General features: G+C 44.5%; 1 protein-coding gene across 1 annotated transcript; it reads right to left on the minus strand.

Annotated features, from left to right (window-relative positions):
* Positions 1-1,704: 1,704 nt before the first annotated feature.
* On the minus strand, positions 1,705-8,474 carry MRPL19 (mitochondrial ribosomal protein L19). The gene is made up of 6 exons (XM_081101043.1): positions 8,310-8,474; positions 8,003-8,120; positions 4,923-5,041; positions 4,589-4,723; positions 2,208-2,389; positions 1,705-2,070 (listed from the first exon to the last, which is right to left on the minus strand). Exons 1-6 carry the CDS (start codon positions 8,410-8,412, stop codon positions 1,849-1,851), a joined length of 879 nt encoding a protein of 292 aa, XP_080957169.1. The 5' UTR covers positions 8,413-8,474; the 3' UTR covers positions 1,705-1,848.
* Between the last annotated feature and the right edge of the window lie 9,308 nt (positions 8,475-17,782).

The raw sequence follows: 17,782 nt of genomic DNA on the forward strand, positions 1-17,782 counted from the left end.
ACTGTCTCAAAGGATTATAACAATTATTTACAGCCGCCAAGACATGGAAACAACCTAAGTGTCCATCAACAGATAAAGAAGTCATGACACACACCACACACGGTAGGCTATTAAAAAGTAAATCCTATGTTTTTAAATTTTTCATCTTTTAAAATAAATGCAAGGCTCCTATTTTAAAACATGACTCTCACTTCCTTAAATTCTTTACTGGTATAAACGCTCTAAAAATGTCATTTTTCATGTGCACCGAGATAAGCAAAAAAGCTAGAAAGTTACTCTCGACTGTACTCATACTCTAGTATAATCTGAAGACAATTATGCTTCATAATGACAAGCAGAAAACTACATTTACTGTCTGTATCTTTTCCAAGATTTTTCTTACGATAGAATTCCAAAGTGCAGTTTCATCCAAGTGAAACAATTTATAAAATATGTGCTATGGTTGCCTAGTTTCAATAAAGGGGAAGTAAACTGGAATTCTTTCCTCACAAGTCCAGTCCTGAGCCTAAGCAAAGAGCCCAAGAAAAAAAAGAAAATGACACGAACCTTCAGTGGGGCCTCACTCACCTGTGCCTCTTCCCCATGTCAGGGTCACTCTTCCTCCTGACATCCCTGGTGTTCGCACCCATATTCTCCGTATTCATAGTGGATACTTTCGAGTAGGGAGGGGCCGGATATGTTGATTTTTACATCGCTAAAATGAATTTCCTCAAGTATATGACAGCTCAACAGAGTATGGTAGGAAAAGTAAAATTTGTTTCTTGCTCTGTAGGACATCACCAGTTTTTTAAAGCTCTTTTTGTCACCCATCACCTCTTTGGCTTTAAAAGCATTTCTAAGGAGAGGAGCTACTCAGTGCTGAAGGCCCTTAGGTGTCCAATGGGCACATTTAGGCTAGCACTTCTCTCAAATTTCCCTTGATTCAAGTTCCACTTTTTTAGCCAGGATCTTGGTTCAGTGGTTCTTTCTCTAAATTTTCCTTCTCTTAGCTCAGTTTGGTGAGTCTAACTCTCTCAGTCCAATGCCTCAGCTGCCTGCTCATTCAGGGCTCTCGAGTCTGCTTTTAGCAGACTTCACCCCACAGGGGATGGGAAGCATTGTAAGCAGTTAAGACAAGGACCGATTTAGGTTGTAGAAACTGATTCGGGTCTTATCCAAGGGTAATAGACATGGAGACCTGTGAGGCCGGAGCCCCTACAGCTGTGGTCTCCTGGACTGGCTGTGGGCACTGGTTCAGGGGGACTTGTGAGAGGGGAGGACAGAGGTTGGGAGACCCAGGGAGTTGGAGTCAGACACCTTCTCTCCCACCCTCTTCTCTATCCCAGTGCCTCCCGAGGTGACTATGTCCTGCCACCTGTCTTGCCCCGCCACTGGTCTTTGCTCTTGCTCTGTCTCACTTCACTGGAAGGGCTGGGTACTAGGTGAGTGGGAATGGGGACTCTGATGACTCCGAACAAGGAGACACATTCTACCTGTGTTGCCCTGGCACTACTGAGTGGAGGTGTAGGGTGGGCTGTGCCTGCCTGATGGGGCAGATCCCACTGTCAGGGCTGTGTACCTACTTCCTTGTTCAGATTTCAGGCTTACATTAGGGGATTCTATAATACTTTGACTCTATTGTAGCTCTGCCTCCAGTAACAGAACAGACACCAGACCACTTGGCGTGTACATTTCTCTTTTTAAAGTAATAAACTGATGTGCTAATTTTATTTTTTTTATAACAGTACTCATATAATGAATACTTAGTTGATTTAATGATATGTCCTTATACATGAAATTAAACTGGTCTCTAAAAAAATACTCTGAGAGTCAGTACATCTTCTGCAAGGAGCTAAATACATGTTTAGATCACAACTTTTTTGATGCTTCAATTTCATCCCATATTGCAGCTTCAATTTTTGAAGTATCATATTCCCTCATCATATCAAACTCTAGCCACGGCTGACTCCACTTCTGAGCTTTTTTCATTTGCTCTTCAGTTAGGTGAAGATCAAACCTGATTCCTTTAATATTAAACTTTGGGCGCTCCCAGCGTTTGGACCAGGGCCTCGGCTTCATCCTTACTTTCAGCTAAGGAGGATATATTTAAAAAAAAAAAAAAAAGGAATAAATTAGGCTGATAGTCACAAGCAAAATTCTTCGAAAAGTTTTCATTAAGATGGCTCATATTATACTTGAACTTCCAGTTCCAAATGTACAACTCATACCTGATTAATAGGAACTTCTTGGCCAGAATCGTGCAGTACTGGCTTCATATTAACATCAAAAGTGCTGTACTCAGGAAGGGCATCTCGTAAGTACAGCAAGCTGTCATCCAGCCGCTTCTCTAATTTGACCACTTGGATCTCCTGGATTCTAGGATTGTAAAGTTCAAAGCAAATCTCAACACCTACGGAGAGAAGAAAACATTCTTACAACCTACAGCCAGATCCCTGCAGGAGCCTCCCACTATAGTGAAGGCTTTGTCGTAAAGGAACTCACGCAGGGTTTTTGCATGTAGGAAATGTGGCATAAATTTGAATCTTTAAAATGAAGATGGTTGAAAGAAATAGAAATAAAGTAAAATCTATATAGATTAAAAATAAGAAAATATGAATTAGAATGATAAAGTCAAAAGAATGTCTTCTATACATATTCTGAGTCAACATCTCCAATTCTGATAGCATTAACTTAGTTGGAGAAAAGTTGAGTAAATTCTTCACCATCATGTGGTTTATTTCCCAATTACTTAAATAAAGTTCTATCTTCTACATTAAAAACAACAGGATTAATGATAAGGAGAAAAAAGTACATTTTTAAGTTGTAACTGGTTTAGAAGCCCTCTTGAGGATGGCCTAGGTGTTTAACACTCTGGAGCCTTCCACAGGAAGCAAGCTAAGAACAGCCTTGAGTGTTTCCAAGAGGCTACAAGTGATAGCTGAAAACACAGCATCTGTATCATCAAATGCTTAAGGGCAAGAGTGTATTCTGAGCTCTCCTGAATAATCGCAAAATAAATATAAACAGTAAAATATATGATCTACATTAACATCTAGTGTTTAAGACCAGGATTTACTCCAGTATTTACTGTACAACTATTCTGGTTCAGGCACTGATTTGGGAGCTGTGCCCACAGCAAAACCCAAATAGCAAGAGCCTTCTCATAAAGCTTACATTTCAGTGGATGACAGACAATAAATAAGCCACCAAGGGAATGTCATGTAGTGAAAACAACACAGGCTGACGCACTGTGCCTGGGGAGGGGCAACTTCAAACAGCACAGCCAGGCACAGCCTCTGAAGGACGGCATTTAACACACAATGAAGGGCCAAGGAGGCTCCAGGCAGAACGAATGGGGAAGGCAAAGGCCCGGGTTTTAACAAATCTGCCATGTTTGAAAAGCCAGAAAAAGGCCCATTTGTCTGGAACACAGTAACTTGGTGAGGAAGGGATTAAACCAGCAACACTACAGTTACAAGCAGGAGAAGGTGGTGGCAAGGATGAGAGTGGTAGCAAAGGAGATGGAAATGTAGACAAAATTGAGATATACTTTTTGGGAGACTGAGCCATAAAAACCTGCTGATTGGGTATATGAAAGAGAATTAAAAACAGCTATTAAATTTTTGGTTTAAGTAAATGGATTTAAGTGAAGCCACTGGACTAGAAAGAACCACCAAAAAAAAGGGAGGGTCGCTGGGGAAGGTCTAGGTGGCCGACAGTCACAATGTGAAGAATGACGAGAAGGAGCTAACACTTTTGAGCACTGTGTCCAGAACTTCACGTACAACATCACAATCAACTGACTACAACTGAGAAGTGGAAACTATTATCTCAATTTTAAAACAGAAAAACCTAGTTCTGTCTGACTCACACCTGTGCTCATGTCTTTCTGTGACACGGTTTCTCCAAGCACAGGACCTGAATGGAGGCACCAGTTTCTGTAATCAATCAATTCCAGCTGGTTCTTACATGCACAGCACCCCAGGTCATTAGAGGGTAAAAGACAGCAGCTCCCCTTGTTCAGTTTCTTTGGAATTCAATACTTCGCTGCTGGAGGCCATGAGGGACAAACATTAAGGATGAAACTTTACTGTCCCGCCACTGTGATTCGTCATCTGTCTAACTATCACCACTTGTTCCTCTGCCTTATTAAGCAAATGGAATATTGCCTTTAAAGAAAGTTCTCTGGTTCTTATAAAACTGATCTTGTGGTGACTGTTGTAATATAAAGCAAATTGGGACCATTCGCTTTAGGAGAAAGTAACCCATAGGATGTCATTATGTTTATAGTGTTCTCAAGGGTTATTTGCTCCTAAAATAACTGCTTTAGTCCCTTGTCTCCTCCTGTGATACTGCCATAGTCTGGGAAGTCTACTTCTAACAGTTGTTGTCCTTATGACACAAGAAGCCTTCCAGAGAAAGCAAAGCACCAACTGCATTTAATCAGCAACCTCAATTTTCAGACCATTCTTAGGCCGCAGCGTCCTTGTCATCCCTCGGAGCCCCCTTGCAATTTCACGTTGCAGATGTCCTATCCCAGGAGCAGGAAACAAAAAGGAGTCCTGAGGTGACATTTTCCAGAAAATCCAAAGAATGGGAAGGAGCCTACCTTGTCCTTCAATAGTATTCCTGAGGATAAACGTCGCTCCAAGCCCTCTTCCTGACCTCTGGATGCAAATCCCCAGGAACTGGCTGGTTTTCCCACTGGCGTATGGATCGGCCGCAGTAACACGAAGAATGCTTCCTACGGATTCAAAAATGTAAGATGCAGAAATAAGCAACAGAATTTCTAGGTAACTTCAGAACTCCCTAAAGATTTTAGTATACTATTAGAAATAAGTACCTCATCTGGCCAAACCCAGGCATATGAAAAACAATCCTCTCTATGCCAAGAAAACTGACCCTCCAGCCACTAATAACAACAGCACCCAGCTCTTACTGACCAACATAGAACTCTGGGATGTGGAGCACCTTCCTCCTTTCTAACATATCTTGTCTTTCTATTTGAAATTTCAGAGGATTTGTTCTTCCTCTTGGAGGAATGAATTCAGGACTCAAGAACCTGTAGGGGGAAAAATAAAATAAAAGCAAACTTTAAAGACCATTAAAAAAGAATCTGCTGCTTTCTTAAAAAAAAATAAAGATTATGATTTTGAAGTGTTTTATTCTCTAAATAAGAAAAATCAATCTTATTTATAAAATTGTTGTCAGTGCTTATGAAAATAGCTAATAATCCTGAGTACTCACCTGGCATTGTGTTAAGTTTTATTAAACATTTATAGCATAAATTAAACCTTACAACAACCAGGTGGGCTTGGTGTCCTTACCTCCTGTTCACAGATGAAGAAAATGAAGCTTGGAGAAGATGAATAACCTTCTAATTATATTAGCTATAAACTTATCAAGCCAAGATTTAAATGTCTTGTCAGACTCCAAAGCCTGTGACCATAACCACAGGCCTCATGTTGAGTTGTATATGTTATAATAAATTATGTTGGAAAGGATATAAACATAGAAATCATCAATGGCAAGCTAACTTTAAAAATAATTTCCCTAGTCTCTTTAACTGATTCCAAGCTCATTATATTTAACCTACAGAAAGGTATGAATGGCATTGCAATGCAAATTCATCTCTCTCACTCATCTCAAGAATTAAACAAACAATATGGTTGAAGCCCTTGTGACCCCTCCCTCCCCCTAAATTACTATAGTGTAATTAACTAAATTTGGTGATGATTTTTCCTATGAATGTCTTCCCTTTTCTCAATTTCCTACTTTGAACATTTTCCAATCTACCAAAAGTTGAAAGAGTAATATAATGGATACCCAAATATACTTCACCTGGTTTCACCTACTGCCAACATTTTGCTGTATTTGCTTTATACAGGTATAATTCTTTTCTTGAACCATTTGAAAATGACAAGCAGCAAGCATTTCATCCCTCAATACTTCAGAAGGTGTCTGCTAAGAATAAGGACATTCTCCTACATTTACCACAATTCCTTTATGACACCTAAGAATTTCAGCATTAATTCAATAATCTAATATATAGGTCATATTTAAATGTACCTAATTGTCCTGGAAAAGGTCTCTTATAGCTGTTTGCTGCCCAATCTAAGCTACAATCAAGCTGCACCCATTGTATCTGGCTGTTAGTCTCTTCCGTCTCTTAAACTAGAACTATTCCCCATCTTTGGATTTACACTGACTTTTTAGAAGAGTCAAAGCCTATTGTCTTATAGACCTTCCCTGCAATCTGGATTTGTTTCATGTTTCCACATGACTAGACCAAGGTTAAATATTTTTGGTAAAAATATTACAGAGGTGATGATGTGATCTTATTTTGCCACATCACCAGGCACATCATGTCAGCTTGTACAGCTATTGCGAAAGCTAGGTTTGACGGCTCTGTGAAAGTGGAGAATTCCTCCTATACATTTCTTATACTTTGCATACGCATGTATGCCTGGGAATATAAGAAAGCTATCATACTCTCAGTTCTTCTGCAGGTTGCTTTTTTTCACACATTCTGTGAGTTCATATTAGCTCTAGCTCATTCATTTTTCACTTCTGGATAATAGTCCACTATGGATTGATATCTAGGCTGCTTCTTAATTTTTGTTACAAACAATACTTTTGTGTGCATTCTTGTACATTTCTTGTACTTACTACTCTCTAAGTTGTATACTCTTGTGGGTCTAAAAGTATACACAACCCAGCCCTAGCTGGTTTGGCTCCGTGGATAGAGCATCAGCCTGCGGAATGAAGGGTCCCAGGTTCGGACAAGGGCACATGCCCCGGTTGTGGGCTCAATCCCCAGTAGAGGGGCGTGCAGGAAGCAGCCAATCAATGATTCTCTTTCATCACTGATGTTTCTCTCTCTCCTTTGCTCTCTGAAATCAATAAAAATATATGTTTTTAAAAAATTAAAGTATATACAACCTTAAGCATACTAAATTGTTAAATATTTTCTCAAGGTAGTCATGCAATTTGCTTTTAATTTAACTGAATTACATTAAATGCTGCAATTTAGGGGAGATATTCCTTTTCCACCTTAAAAAAAAAAAAAGTTGGCCCAGCCTGTGTGGCTCAGTGGTTGAGCGCTAACCTGTGAACCAGGAGGTCACAGGTCAAGACACATGCCCTGGTTGTGGGCTTGATCCCCAGTGTGGGGCTTGCAGGAGACAGCCGATCAGTGATTCTCTCTCATCATTGATGTTCCCATCTTTCCCTCTCCTTCCCTTTATGAAATCAATAAAAACATATTTTTTAAAAAAGTTGTATAAGGAAATCTTTTCTTAATTTCTAGATTCCATAAATTCAACTTTTTTTCAACTCAGAACCACCGAGTATTTGAAATGTCAAACACACATACACGCACGCAGAGATAAGTCAGCAACCTAGGCCCCTTTCAGAAAGCCTCTAATCACACCAAGCTCCCACCCGACCCCAAAACTGGCTTTTTAACTAGGTCGACAGGAACATTTGCAGAAACGTTTTCTGCAAATCCTAAGTCATCTCAATGTACATGTACCTCTAAAGCTACCACCATTCTTTTAAGTAAACCAGGTTTTTAAACACCCTGTTTTAAAGAGCAAATTTCAACCCCAAATAGGCGGGAATTCTGACCACTGTACCCATTTGCCAGGAAACTGAAACACAGTGAGTGGAGAAGCGACAACACGAGTCCTGGCTAACCCCTTCCTGCCAGGGCGAGGAGAGCGCGGCTCCTGGCCTTAAACGGGAAAATAAGGCACGCTTCGGAGAGAAATGCCACATGCCGGTGGGGAGCGCTTCAAACCCGGGGAATGCCCAGCTGAAGCTCCGACTTAAGGCTGCAGAGCAAGTCAGTCCCGGCTTGGAAGACGCGAGGGAGCCAAGCCTGAGCTGGGGGGGGGGGGACACAGGAGCTCGCGCACGCGCACCGGGAGCTCCAGCCCCGCTCGAGCCGAGCCCGGGAGCGAACGCAGGTGCAAGAGCGCAGACCCCAGGAGCGGGAACCGCGCCCCGGTCCCGGCCTCACCGGGTTTCCGGGCGCGGGGGGCGGCGCTTGTCCACGATCACTGGCTTGGGGGGCGGCTTGAACGCGTCGGGCTGCGAAGGTCCAGTGCTCTGCTGCCGGCCCGGCCCCGCGCGGGCGCCTGCGGGAACACACACAGGGGTCACGACTGCGCCGGCCCGTCCAGAGCTCCCAGGACCCTGTCAGCACCCCCAGCTCCCGTTCCCACGAGGGCCCTCCGCCAAGGTCGCCCCAGACCTCACGTCTCGCCTACCCCCGCCTGGCCCCGCACTCCTTGTGCGCCCCGGCCCTCAAGCCTCACTCCACTTACAGCAGGCGACGGAGGTCGGCGCAGGGCGCAGCGCCCTGGCGGCTCCAACGCTCCGGGATAGACCCACGGCTACGCGACAGCCCCCCGCCATGGAGGCCGCCATGCCTGCTGGCACAGGTAGAGACTACAACTCCCAGCAATCAGTGCGCGATCGCGGCCTTCTACAGCCCTATGGCAGCTGCTAAGGGACAAAATAGACTTTTTTTTTTTTTTGTAAAGTTCCTGAAAACTACATCTGGTACCATCAAATATCTTGAGAATCCTTATCTTTTCTTATCCTGCCATCTACAACTTTAATCTAGGTCACCATCATTTCTCCCCAGGATCACTGCTAACCGCTGCAACTGCCTTCTCCTGGCTCTTCCTGCCTCCGCTTCCCTCCAAGCCCTGCCAGTCCTCCACATAGAGAGCTAAAGGACAGTGTAGAATGCATCCCGAGCCCTTGTCTCTTCCCAGTTTAACGCTCTCCATGGGATGAAAATCAGGTTCTCAAAAAGCAGCCAACCTCCGCAGCCTCCCCCACACTCGCCGTTGCCATCCTGCAGATGCACGAACTCTGACATCAGCCTGAGAAGAAGGCCATGTTTTGAGGACCGAATTCAAGGTACTATGAGGAGATAAAAACAGTCACTACATACACATGTACTGATGTGGACATTCAGTGAGAAGATATTGATTCAAAAATAAAACAGTATTACCCACACTAACAGTATTACATACTGTTATATCAAAATAAGCAGAATGGCTCTGGCCCAGTGGCTTGGTTGGTTGGAGCATCATCCCATACACCAAAAGGGTCCGGGTTCGATTCCCATTCAGGGCGTGTATGGGAGGCAACCAATCAATGTTTCTCACGTCAATGTTTCTCTCTCCCTCTCTAAAAAATAAATAAATAAATAAATAAATAAATAAATAAATAAATAAATCAACAAAAAACATATCCGTGGGTGAGAATTTAACAAAAATCTACTTTAAAAAAACAACAACAACAACAAAAACTGCTTTCCCTGACAAAGCAAATTTTTGGTAAAGAGTATCAATGAGGAGTTAAACCTTTACTTTACCTTTGTGAGAGTTTTGTTACAAAATACACCAAATAAGAAATTGAAATAAAGGAATATAACCGGATGTTACCCTTTTCCTTGACCAGAAATGAAACAACCATGAGAATGAAGAACAAAATGCAAGCAGTTACATCAGAAAGAATCCCTCAATCTGTGTCCTCTGCCTCTTAAAGAAGAACAATTTTCAACAGAAAGGCAGAGGTCCACCAGGTGGCACCCCTGGCCCACTGCACAGCTCTTCTGGGGTTTCTAATGCCTGATGCTCTGCTCTGTTCAGGCACGTCTCTACTAGCACAGGATGAACAGTGGTCCCTGAAAGTGTAGTCTTCAGCACCTGCCATTTGCCTCTGTTAGAACTGGGAAGTCTATTTATATTTTGTGGATGGGGAGAGTTCTCCCATTCTCTACCCCCACCCCCATTGGAAAAATATAGTTATCATTACACTATGCAAATTTAACAAAGCACTTTGGACTCCAGAGAGATCTTAGGACACTCGATACCAGTGAGCAGGCAGTGATCTGTCTGTGGACAATCGATGGTTAATTCTCAATGGCACAGAGGCCAAGAGCTGTGAGGGGGGCAGAGAAGAGCCACAATATTCTGGGATTAAATTTCCACTCTTCCTAGGGAATTAGTGGCAGTGCTGATGGTGCTGGGGCTCCGGACAGAAACAGAGTGTAATCTAGATAAAACTATATTTTTTACATGGATTTCAGGACTGAAATTTCTCCCCGAAACATGGACAGGTCTTGTTTTCTTAATGCTGCACAGCAATACTAATTAATGGGAAAAAACCTGGAACATCTGTGCTTATTCATCAGGAGATGGCCACATGACTCCCTTGTTTCCTGAATGAGGTCTGGAAAAAGAATTACAGATGTGGAAGGAAACAACATACTAGCTGAAAACTATAAGCAACAAGAGGTCACTGTGGGTTGACTGCAAGTAAACAAAGAACAGACATAAAGGATCACACTCCACTCACACTTTCTGCTTCAGCTGGGTTCCCTGCTGAGTAGAATGTGTTGCCTGAGGAAATAAGGCTTCCATGGGAGCCCTAGGAGATTCTCTGAAAGATACTGAAGTCCTCGAATAACGTTATATTGTTCAATGTCATTTGGTTATCATGTTTAATGAGATGCTGTAGGAACTTGACTCTTGTTTGCCTCAGTTGTCCTGTGATGAAACTGGTCCTATTGTACATCACTTCACTTAGAGTCCGGGACTTACTGAAGATGTTAAGTGAGGATGCGGAGAGTATGGCAATCTTTCCTTCATGGTTTCTGGACTTTGTGCCTTCTCAAGGACTCCTCATACCCAGAGTTTTCAAGTAGTCTTCTCATACCTACATAAATACCCTCATCCTGTGTGATTTTCATCTTTTCTTGTGTTAGTTTTCTCTCCGTTGGTAGGGTGCACAAAGAAATGGGATCTTTCCCTCCTGTGGCCTAGCAGCCCTTCTGATTCTTGGGGACGCTGCCGTTGGCAGAAGCTCTCAACTTCACTGGAGCAGGGTATTTGGTGACGTCATATGCCAGCCGTGGGCAAACTACGGCCCGCGGGCCGGATCCGGCCCGTTTGAAATGAATGAAACTAAAAAAAAAAAAAAAAAGACCATGCCCTTTTATGTAATGATGTTTACTTTGAATTTATATTAGTTCACACAAACTCTCCATCCATGCTTTTGTTCCGGCCCTCCGGTCCAGTTTAAGAACCCATTGTGGCCCTCGAGTCAAAAAGTTTGCCCACCCCTGTCATATGCCAACCAGGGGCCAATGCTATAATGCCCAGACTCTGGTGATGGGTGGAGGAATAGAGGCAGAGAGGCGTGGCTGAGGCCAGCTGGCATGGGATTTAGCACCCTAAAGAGGCATTGGAGTGGGCTGAGAGTGGCTGCTGAGGACTCACTTTTAGAAAGACCTCAGATGCCCACTTCATGTTGGGTCAAAGTGGCCGCTGCCTCTGTCTCCCTGAATGATACCCGTCATGGAGGGTAAGGCGGGTTTGAAGACTTCCACTCCAGAGCGGAAGACAATGAACCTTGCCTTGTCAGTGCCCACCGTGTGGGTGTTCAGCCTTTCCCTACACCTGTGAGCCCACGCGAGACAAGAGGTGAATTTTCCCTGTCCCCGTTCCCTCCGGGATACCAGCAACACCTGTTACTTCCCCAGGTGTGGCCAGCAGGCCCTGACTCTGGCCCTGTCCACGGTGCTGGAGATGCTCTTCACACACTGGCCTCTCACAAAGACCCTTGCTCGACACTGAGCCAGGAGGCAGCCGGCGGATGAAGCCACGGTTGGGCAGGCCAGGCTTCCTGCGTGTCCGTAACCGGCCCTGCGTGAGACTGGGCACCACCGAGGAGCAGCTCTTGTTCGGAGGACGCACACGGTGCCACATCAAGGTAAGCGCAGGAGGGAGCCCCGCAGGCTGCTGTGTGGCTGCTCCCCTGCTCCTGGTGCTCCCCTTGGTCCTTTGTGCCGTTAGGACCTGGAAACCCACCACCCTCTCTGTGTAAAACACTCCCATCTTCCACTGCGCTAGGGAGTATGTAATTCTACCACGGAGTATTTGCTCCATCTCTTTTCTCATTCCTACAGTCCTGCACAAGATTCCTGTGTAGCATGTGTCCACCACAGACCTCAGGAGAGCCGGCTTCGCTCACGTCCCAAAGGACAGCCTTGCTTCGCCCTCCCTGCCCCATGTACCCACCCCCCCCCCCCCCCGCACCCACTCTCTGTCTTTCTTGCTCACCTCACGCCACTTCTTAGGATGCGTGTCTCCTCCCGGGCCTGAGAATCCTCTCTGGAACATGGTGCTTCTCTCTTGTTTCTTCAGCTGCACTGGCATAGGCCAGAGTTGCTCACGTAACTGGATCTTCAGAATAAACTAAGAATGCCGCTTCCTGCCTTGTTCAGGGAAGGAGATGGGCAATTTTGGCAAAAGACAAAGGAAGTGTAGGCTGAGTCGATGGGGAAAGACCAGGAGAGAGTGGTCGCATAGAAGCCAAGGGAAGAAAGAATGACAAGAAGGAGGACGTTCCCTATGCTTAGAAAAGGCGACTCCCTGGCAGAGATGAAGAAAAAGTGGACATTTCAAGGTGCCTGCCCACTCTGGGTTTCTAAGTGGAGCGGTGTTTACCAAGGTGCCAGCAGGGTGGAGGGAGGGGACAAGAGTAACAATGGAGCGTGCCCAGTAGAGAAGAGTATTTTTTTTTTTATTGTTGATACTATAACATATGTCCTCATTCCCACTTCCACCCAACCCTCAACCCCCCTTCCCTCTGGCCATGGCCACCCTGTTGTCTGTGTCTGTGAGCTATGCCTATGTGATCTTTGGCTCCTCCATTCACCTTCTTTCATCCAGACCCACCTCCTCCCTTGCCTCAAGAGGAGTATTTTACCATTGACATTTTTTACAATTGCTGGTGCATGATGATAATAGAAAGCAGACCAACATTTAGTTAGGTGTATTCTTGTTTTTAAATTCTTTACCAACAGGGCACTCTCTGATTGCTTGCACCCAATCTCATCCCCATCACTCCCATGGTACACCACTGAAATGGAGGAACCTATTGGGAATATTGCATTTTCCCAATAGGGATGCGTTTGGACAGGCAGAGAGAGGACCAGAACTAGAAAGAAGGAGAACTCTAAAATTACCTACATAATAAAGCAAGTTATTGATTCTTAAAGCATGCCTGAAGAGAGGCTCATGTCTGACCTAAAAAAATAAATCTGAAAAATCAGTAATATTTAGGAAGAGAACACCTAGAAATGTGGTCATGTAAGCCCTCTCCATCACCCCAAACTTTGGGAGAAGCCCTGTGGATGGGCTTGAGGTAGGGGTAGATGGCAAATCATGGAAATGGGGCAGAGGAAAGAGTCCAGCATGGGACATAAACACAGTGATATCAAAAATTCTTGGAGAGCCCTAACCGGTTTGGCTCAGTGGATAGAGCGTCAGCCTGCAGACTGAAAGGTCCCAGGTTCGATTCTGGCCAAGGGCATGTACCTTGGTTGTGGGCACATCCCCAGTAGGAGGTGTGCAAGAGGCAGCTGATCGATGTTTCTAACTTTCTATCCCTCTCTCTTCTTCTCTGTGAAAAATCAATAAAATATATTTTTAAAAAATTCTTGGAGATTTGGGACTCAGAGACAAAGAGACCATGAGGAATCTGCGGGAATCTTGGAGAGGGCACCCGACTTCGCACAGCGTAGTGTGCAGGACAAAGCCTTGTGAGTGTCCGTGTGAGGAGGTAGAGGGCCATAGCTTCCCTCCTGGCTTCAGTGTAGTAAGAGGGTGAGGCAAGTGGGCCCGGAGCGGGGAGAGGACAACGAAAGGAAGTGTGGAGCAGGCAGCCCTGCCTGGCCTCTAGGCCTTATGTCATGGTGCTGGGTCCCTGAGGCTGGAAATTGTAGACCCGACAAAAGAACCCGAGCTGGAAGACTAACAGTGATACAGTGTGGCTTTGGCTGGTGGGTCCTGTCGGACGAATTTCTCAAGAACTAAATCTGGCAGATAGAGCAGTAAAAACCAATTTGAGATTTCAATTTCAAACATTACTCACAGTGTGCCTTTAACAAAAGTGAATTGCATGGATTAAAAGAAAAATAGACATTAAGGGAAGTGAAAAGTGATGAAAAGGGGGGGGGGAGGACATAGAGTCTCAAATTTACATAATTTAGTGGTGAATAGGGTTGGGCCCAAATAAGTCCTGGGGTAATTACTGTGGGAACCCAGACCAAGCACTTAGTGAGACCTGCTGGTGTCGCACATGCTAAGAATTGGAAATAAACAATCGAATAACACCAGTCCTCAGCCTCCAGGAGGTTCTGTTATAGAGCATAGATTTCTGAAAGGGAGTGAATCCCACCTTTCTCTTGCTTCTCTACCAATGATTTCCCGACAATCCTTCAAGATTCGGTTCAAATCTTACCTGCTCTATGAAACCCTATCCAAGAACTCCACGAAGAAAAATTAGTCCTGGCCGGTAGCTCAGTTAGTTGGACCATAGACCCAATACACCAAGGTTGTGGGCTCAGTCACCAGTCAGGGCATATCCAAGAAGCAACCAATGAACGCATACACCAGTGGAACAATGAATCAATGTTGTTTGTCCTCTCCCTTTCTTTCTCTGTAAAAAAAAAAATATTTTTTAAATTACCTCCTTTTCCTGTTTGCTCTTAGAGCATTGTTTTAAATCTGTATTCTGTTTGTGTTTGATTGCTACTATCTATTTCTATGTTTGTTCTCATCAGTAGACTGTGAAGAAGAGAAACATTTTGTGTTGTTTGGATTTAAATCTGTTGGATGGTGACGTTTACTGCGATGTGCACGTTGACTCACGAATGGGTGGTGTAAACAGTAGATGACAAGCAGTGTATTCTAAAACGGGAGACGAAGAGGAAACCATTTAAGTGATCCACACAGCATAAAGATGAGTAATGTTTCATAAAATGTGTTTCCCTTATCTATGTGGGTGTTCTGAGTCGCAGTGTAAAATGGTCTTCGTGAGGATTCTTTTTTAAAAAATATCAAACACTGGAAACTCAGTTATGGGTAGACACTAGGAAGAAAACCAAACCCAGAGGTTCTGAAGCTTGCAGACCTATACCCCACACAGAGAGCAGTAGGTGAATTTACACATGTTCATAGCTTCAGTGAGCAAATAAAATAACTACCACGTCATCTAGGTTATGGCAGAGATCACAAACTAATACCCCAGAGATATTTTGGGTTTGGTTCCAGACCACTGGGTGCATCTCTTGACAAGTTCCTCCCAGCCACAGTGATGGTCTGGAGAGCCACAATTGCGGCCTTTTATTTGATGCTCCTCTGCCTGCAATAATGTCCATAAATGTCATAAAGGGGGTATCACAATAAAGCAAATCATAATCTTTTTGCTTGTGGAGGGTCTGGTCTTCAATTCATAAAAAATGCAACATTTGTGAAATGCAATAAGACAGGGAATTGGCTAACCCTGGGCGGGGTCCTCAAGGCCCCAGAAGCCAAAACGTCAGAACGCAGAGCAAAAGGCTTGGTGAATACACATGGCCAGACGGAGGCGGGGCAGGCCTGATGGGGCCATGGGCTGGATCGCCAGTGAATGGGCTAAGCAAACAAAGGCAATGTCGAGTAGCTAAGGTGTGAGTATCGTGAAAAATAAAGGCTTTGTAGTGAATGTACTACTCCATGAAGCTTCTGTGACCCTTGCCAGTAAACAGTGAGGAAAGAAATAGTAATTTATGCCAGTAGGAAACAACCTACGCCCGCTTACATTTAAGAAAGACCTGTCCCTATTCTGCTGATATAATCCGTTCATTCTGTCCCTGTAAGGCCCAGACCATGATCACTCCCTCGCCTGCTCGTTCTTATCTTTACTTAGAAGGGTAATAGCCAGAGAACTTGGAATTCTAAAGTAGCTATCAACTCGATTATAGCTTCACAAGCCCTCTAGTAAAATATCAGTGTGATCTTTCATCTCTTCATTCTAACCAAAGCTAAATTAAAGTTTTGAAGCTCATAACCTAATCATAGTGTTGGGAATTCCTCGAGGGCACAGATAGTGAGTTATTTCGCTCACATGCTACTTCCTGCCTCACATCCTTTCACTGGCTGTGCGTTGCAGTCAGGAGAAAACCCCACGTCCTGTCTGGGGCCCTGCGCCATCCGGATCTGCGCCTGCCCCCGCCTGCTGCTCTGGGTGCATCTCTTGACAAGTTTCTCCTTCTTAGTAGCCGCAGTGATGGTCCGGAGAGCCACAAATGCGGCCTTTTATTTGATGCTCCTCTGCCTACAATAATGTCCATCTCGCTCCTCATTCTTGAGGCCTTACCCGTCTCATCTAAATCTTATCCATCTCCTCTGCAAGTCTTTCTCATAGCTGCCTCTTCTCTTCCTTCACAACTTGCTTCGGTACAATTATCATTGTAATACCCTTTTATTTATTTATTTTTTATTGATTTCAGAGAGGATGGGAGAGGGAGAGAGAGAGAGAGAAACATCAATGATGAGAATCATTGATCAGCTGCCTCCTGCATACCCCCCTACTGGGGACCAAGCTTGCATGTGACCTCCTAGTTCATAGGTCGACACTAAACCACTGAGCCACACTGGCTGGACTATAATACCCTTCTAATGTGTCCGTCTTCCATTAGGTCCCAGGTCCTAGAGGGCTAAGGATCTGGTATACGGTAGTCACTCAATAAATATTCACTGAGTGAATGAATAAATGAGTGAATGAATGAGTGAGTGAGCAAAAGCAAATGCCTAGCAGCTTGAGGAGCAGGGAGAAGCCTGGGTGCAGGGTAGGAGTGATCCCTGTGCTGTGGGTACGGGGGTCACTCCCAGTGGCTTTTAAATCCTCGTTCACATCTGAGAGATTATGAAGCAGCAGCTCGGAGAAAAGTGTGTCATGCAGACGCTGGGAGAGAATTCTCAGGGAGGGAGGGAATTAGAGAGAACTTTAGGGCACTTAAAGGATGATCTGAAGGGTACATACGGGGGTGAGCCAGGCCCCCCCGTGATGCTCTGTGACTGCATGAGACACACAGTCCTTATTTAGTGTGATCTGACTACAATCCTAATACACCCTTTAGACACTCTCCTCAGCAGCAACCTCTTGTCACAGTTGCTTCACTGTCACCCAAGCACCAGTTGATGGCTTTCCTAATATGCATAATAGCTCCATTATTCTGGATATTATGAGCAAGGGAGGAGTATTCACACAGTGGGCAGATTTAGTGTCCCTCCTTTTTTCTGTTTTATTTTCAATATGTTCTATATTCTATACTATGTGTGTGCTCATTGGGTAACAGAATAAGAAGTGAACGCACCGTTCATACTCAGCTCTTCTTTTCACCACGAGCTCTCTGTGTAGCGTGGCCTGGACAGCTGTAGGGTGGTGCCAAGCACGTGGGCTCCAGAGCGATGGTGCTGGGGTTTATATGTTGTGCTTTGTGACCTTGGGCATCTCACTTAACTTCTCTGAGCCTCGATTTTCTCACGTAAAAAATGGGGATAATAAGAGCACCCATCTCCTATAGTTGTTATGAAGAATTAATAAGCAAATAGATATACAAAGTTCAGAATGGCATCTGCAGCATAGTAAGTAACAAAAGTAAATGCTAGCTATCATTACAATTTGTATCTGAAGTTAAGATGTTTCCCCCAGTCCACTGGAGCCCGCCCACCCCCCCCCCACCCCCCCACCAAAGAAAACATAGTGAACCTAATTGGACACAAAATATTAACAAAACTGTTTGCATTATTGTAGTCATTTACAAGACAGTTTAGAAGAATTTTTATTCAAAACTAGAGGCCTGGTGCACCAATTCATGCACAGGTGGGGTCTGGCCAGCCTGCCCTGATAGATTGGGGCCAATCAGCTTGGCCGGCTGGTGGGAGGG

The sequence above is a fragment of the Myotis nattereri genome (assembly GCF_964212035.1).
Source record: "Myotis nattereri genome assembly, chromosome: 10".
Classification (NCBI taxonomy): domain Eukaryota; kingdom Metazoa; phylum Chordata; class Mammalia; order Chiroptera; family Vespertilionidae; genus Myotis; species Myotis nattereri.

Excerpts from the sequence above, each read along its gene's own strand:
- MRPL19 (XM_081101043.1), bottom strand. The coding sequence starts at position 8,412 with ATGGCGGCCTCCATGGCGGGGGGCTGTCGCGTAGCCGTGGGTCTATCC. Across the intron at positions 5,042-8,002 it reads CCCCCGCGCCCGGAAACCCG|GTTCTTGAGTCCTGAATTCA; the intron begins GTGAGGCCGGGA and ends TTCCCCCTACAG. Across the intron at positions 2,390-4,588 it reads GAATACTATTGAAGGACAAG|GTGTTGAGATTTGCTTTGAA; the intron begins GTAGGCTCCTTC and ends TTCTCTCCGTAG.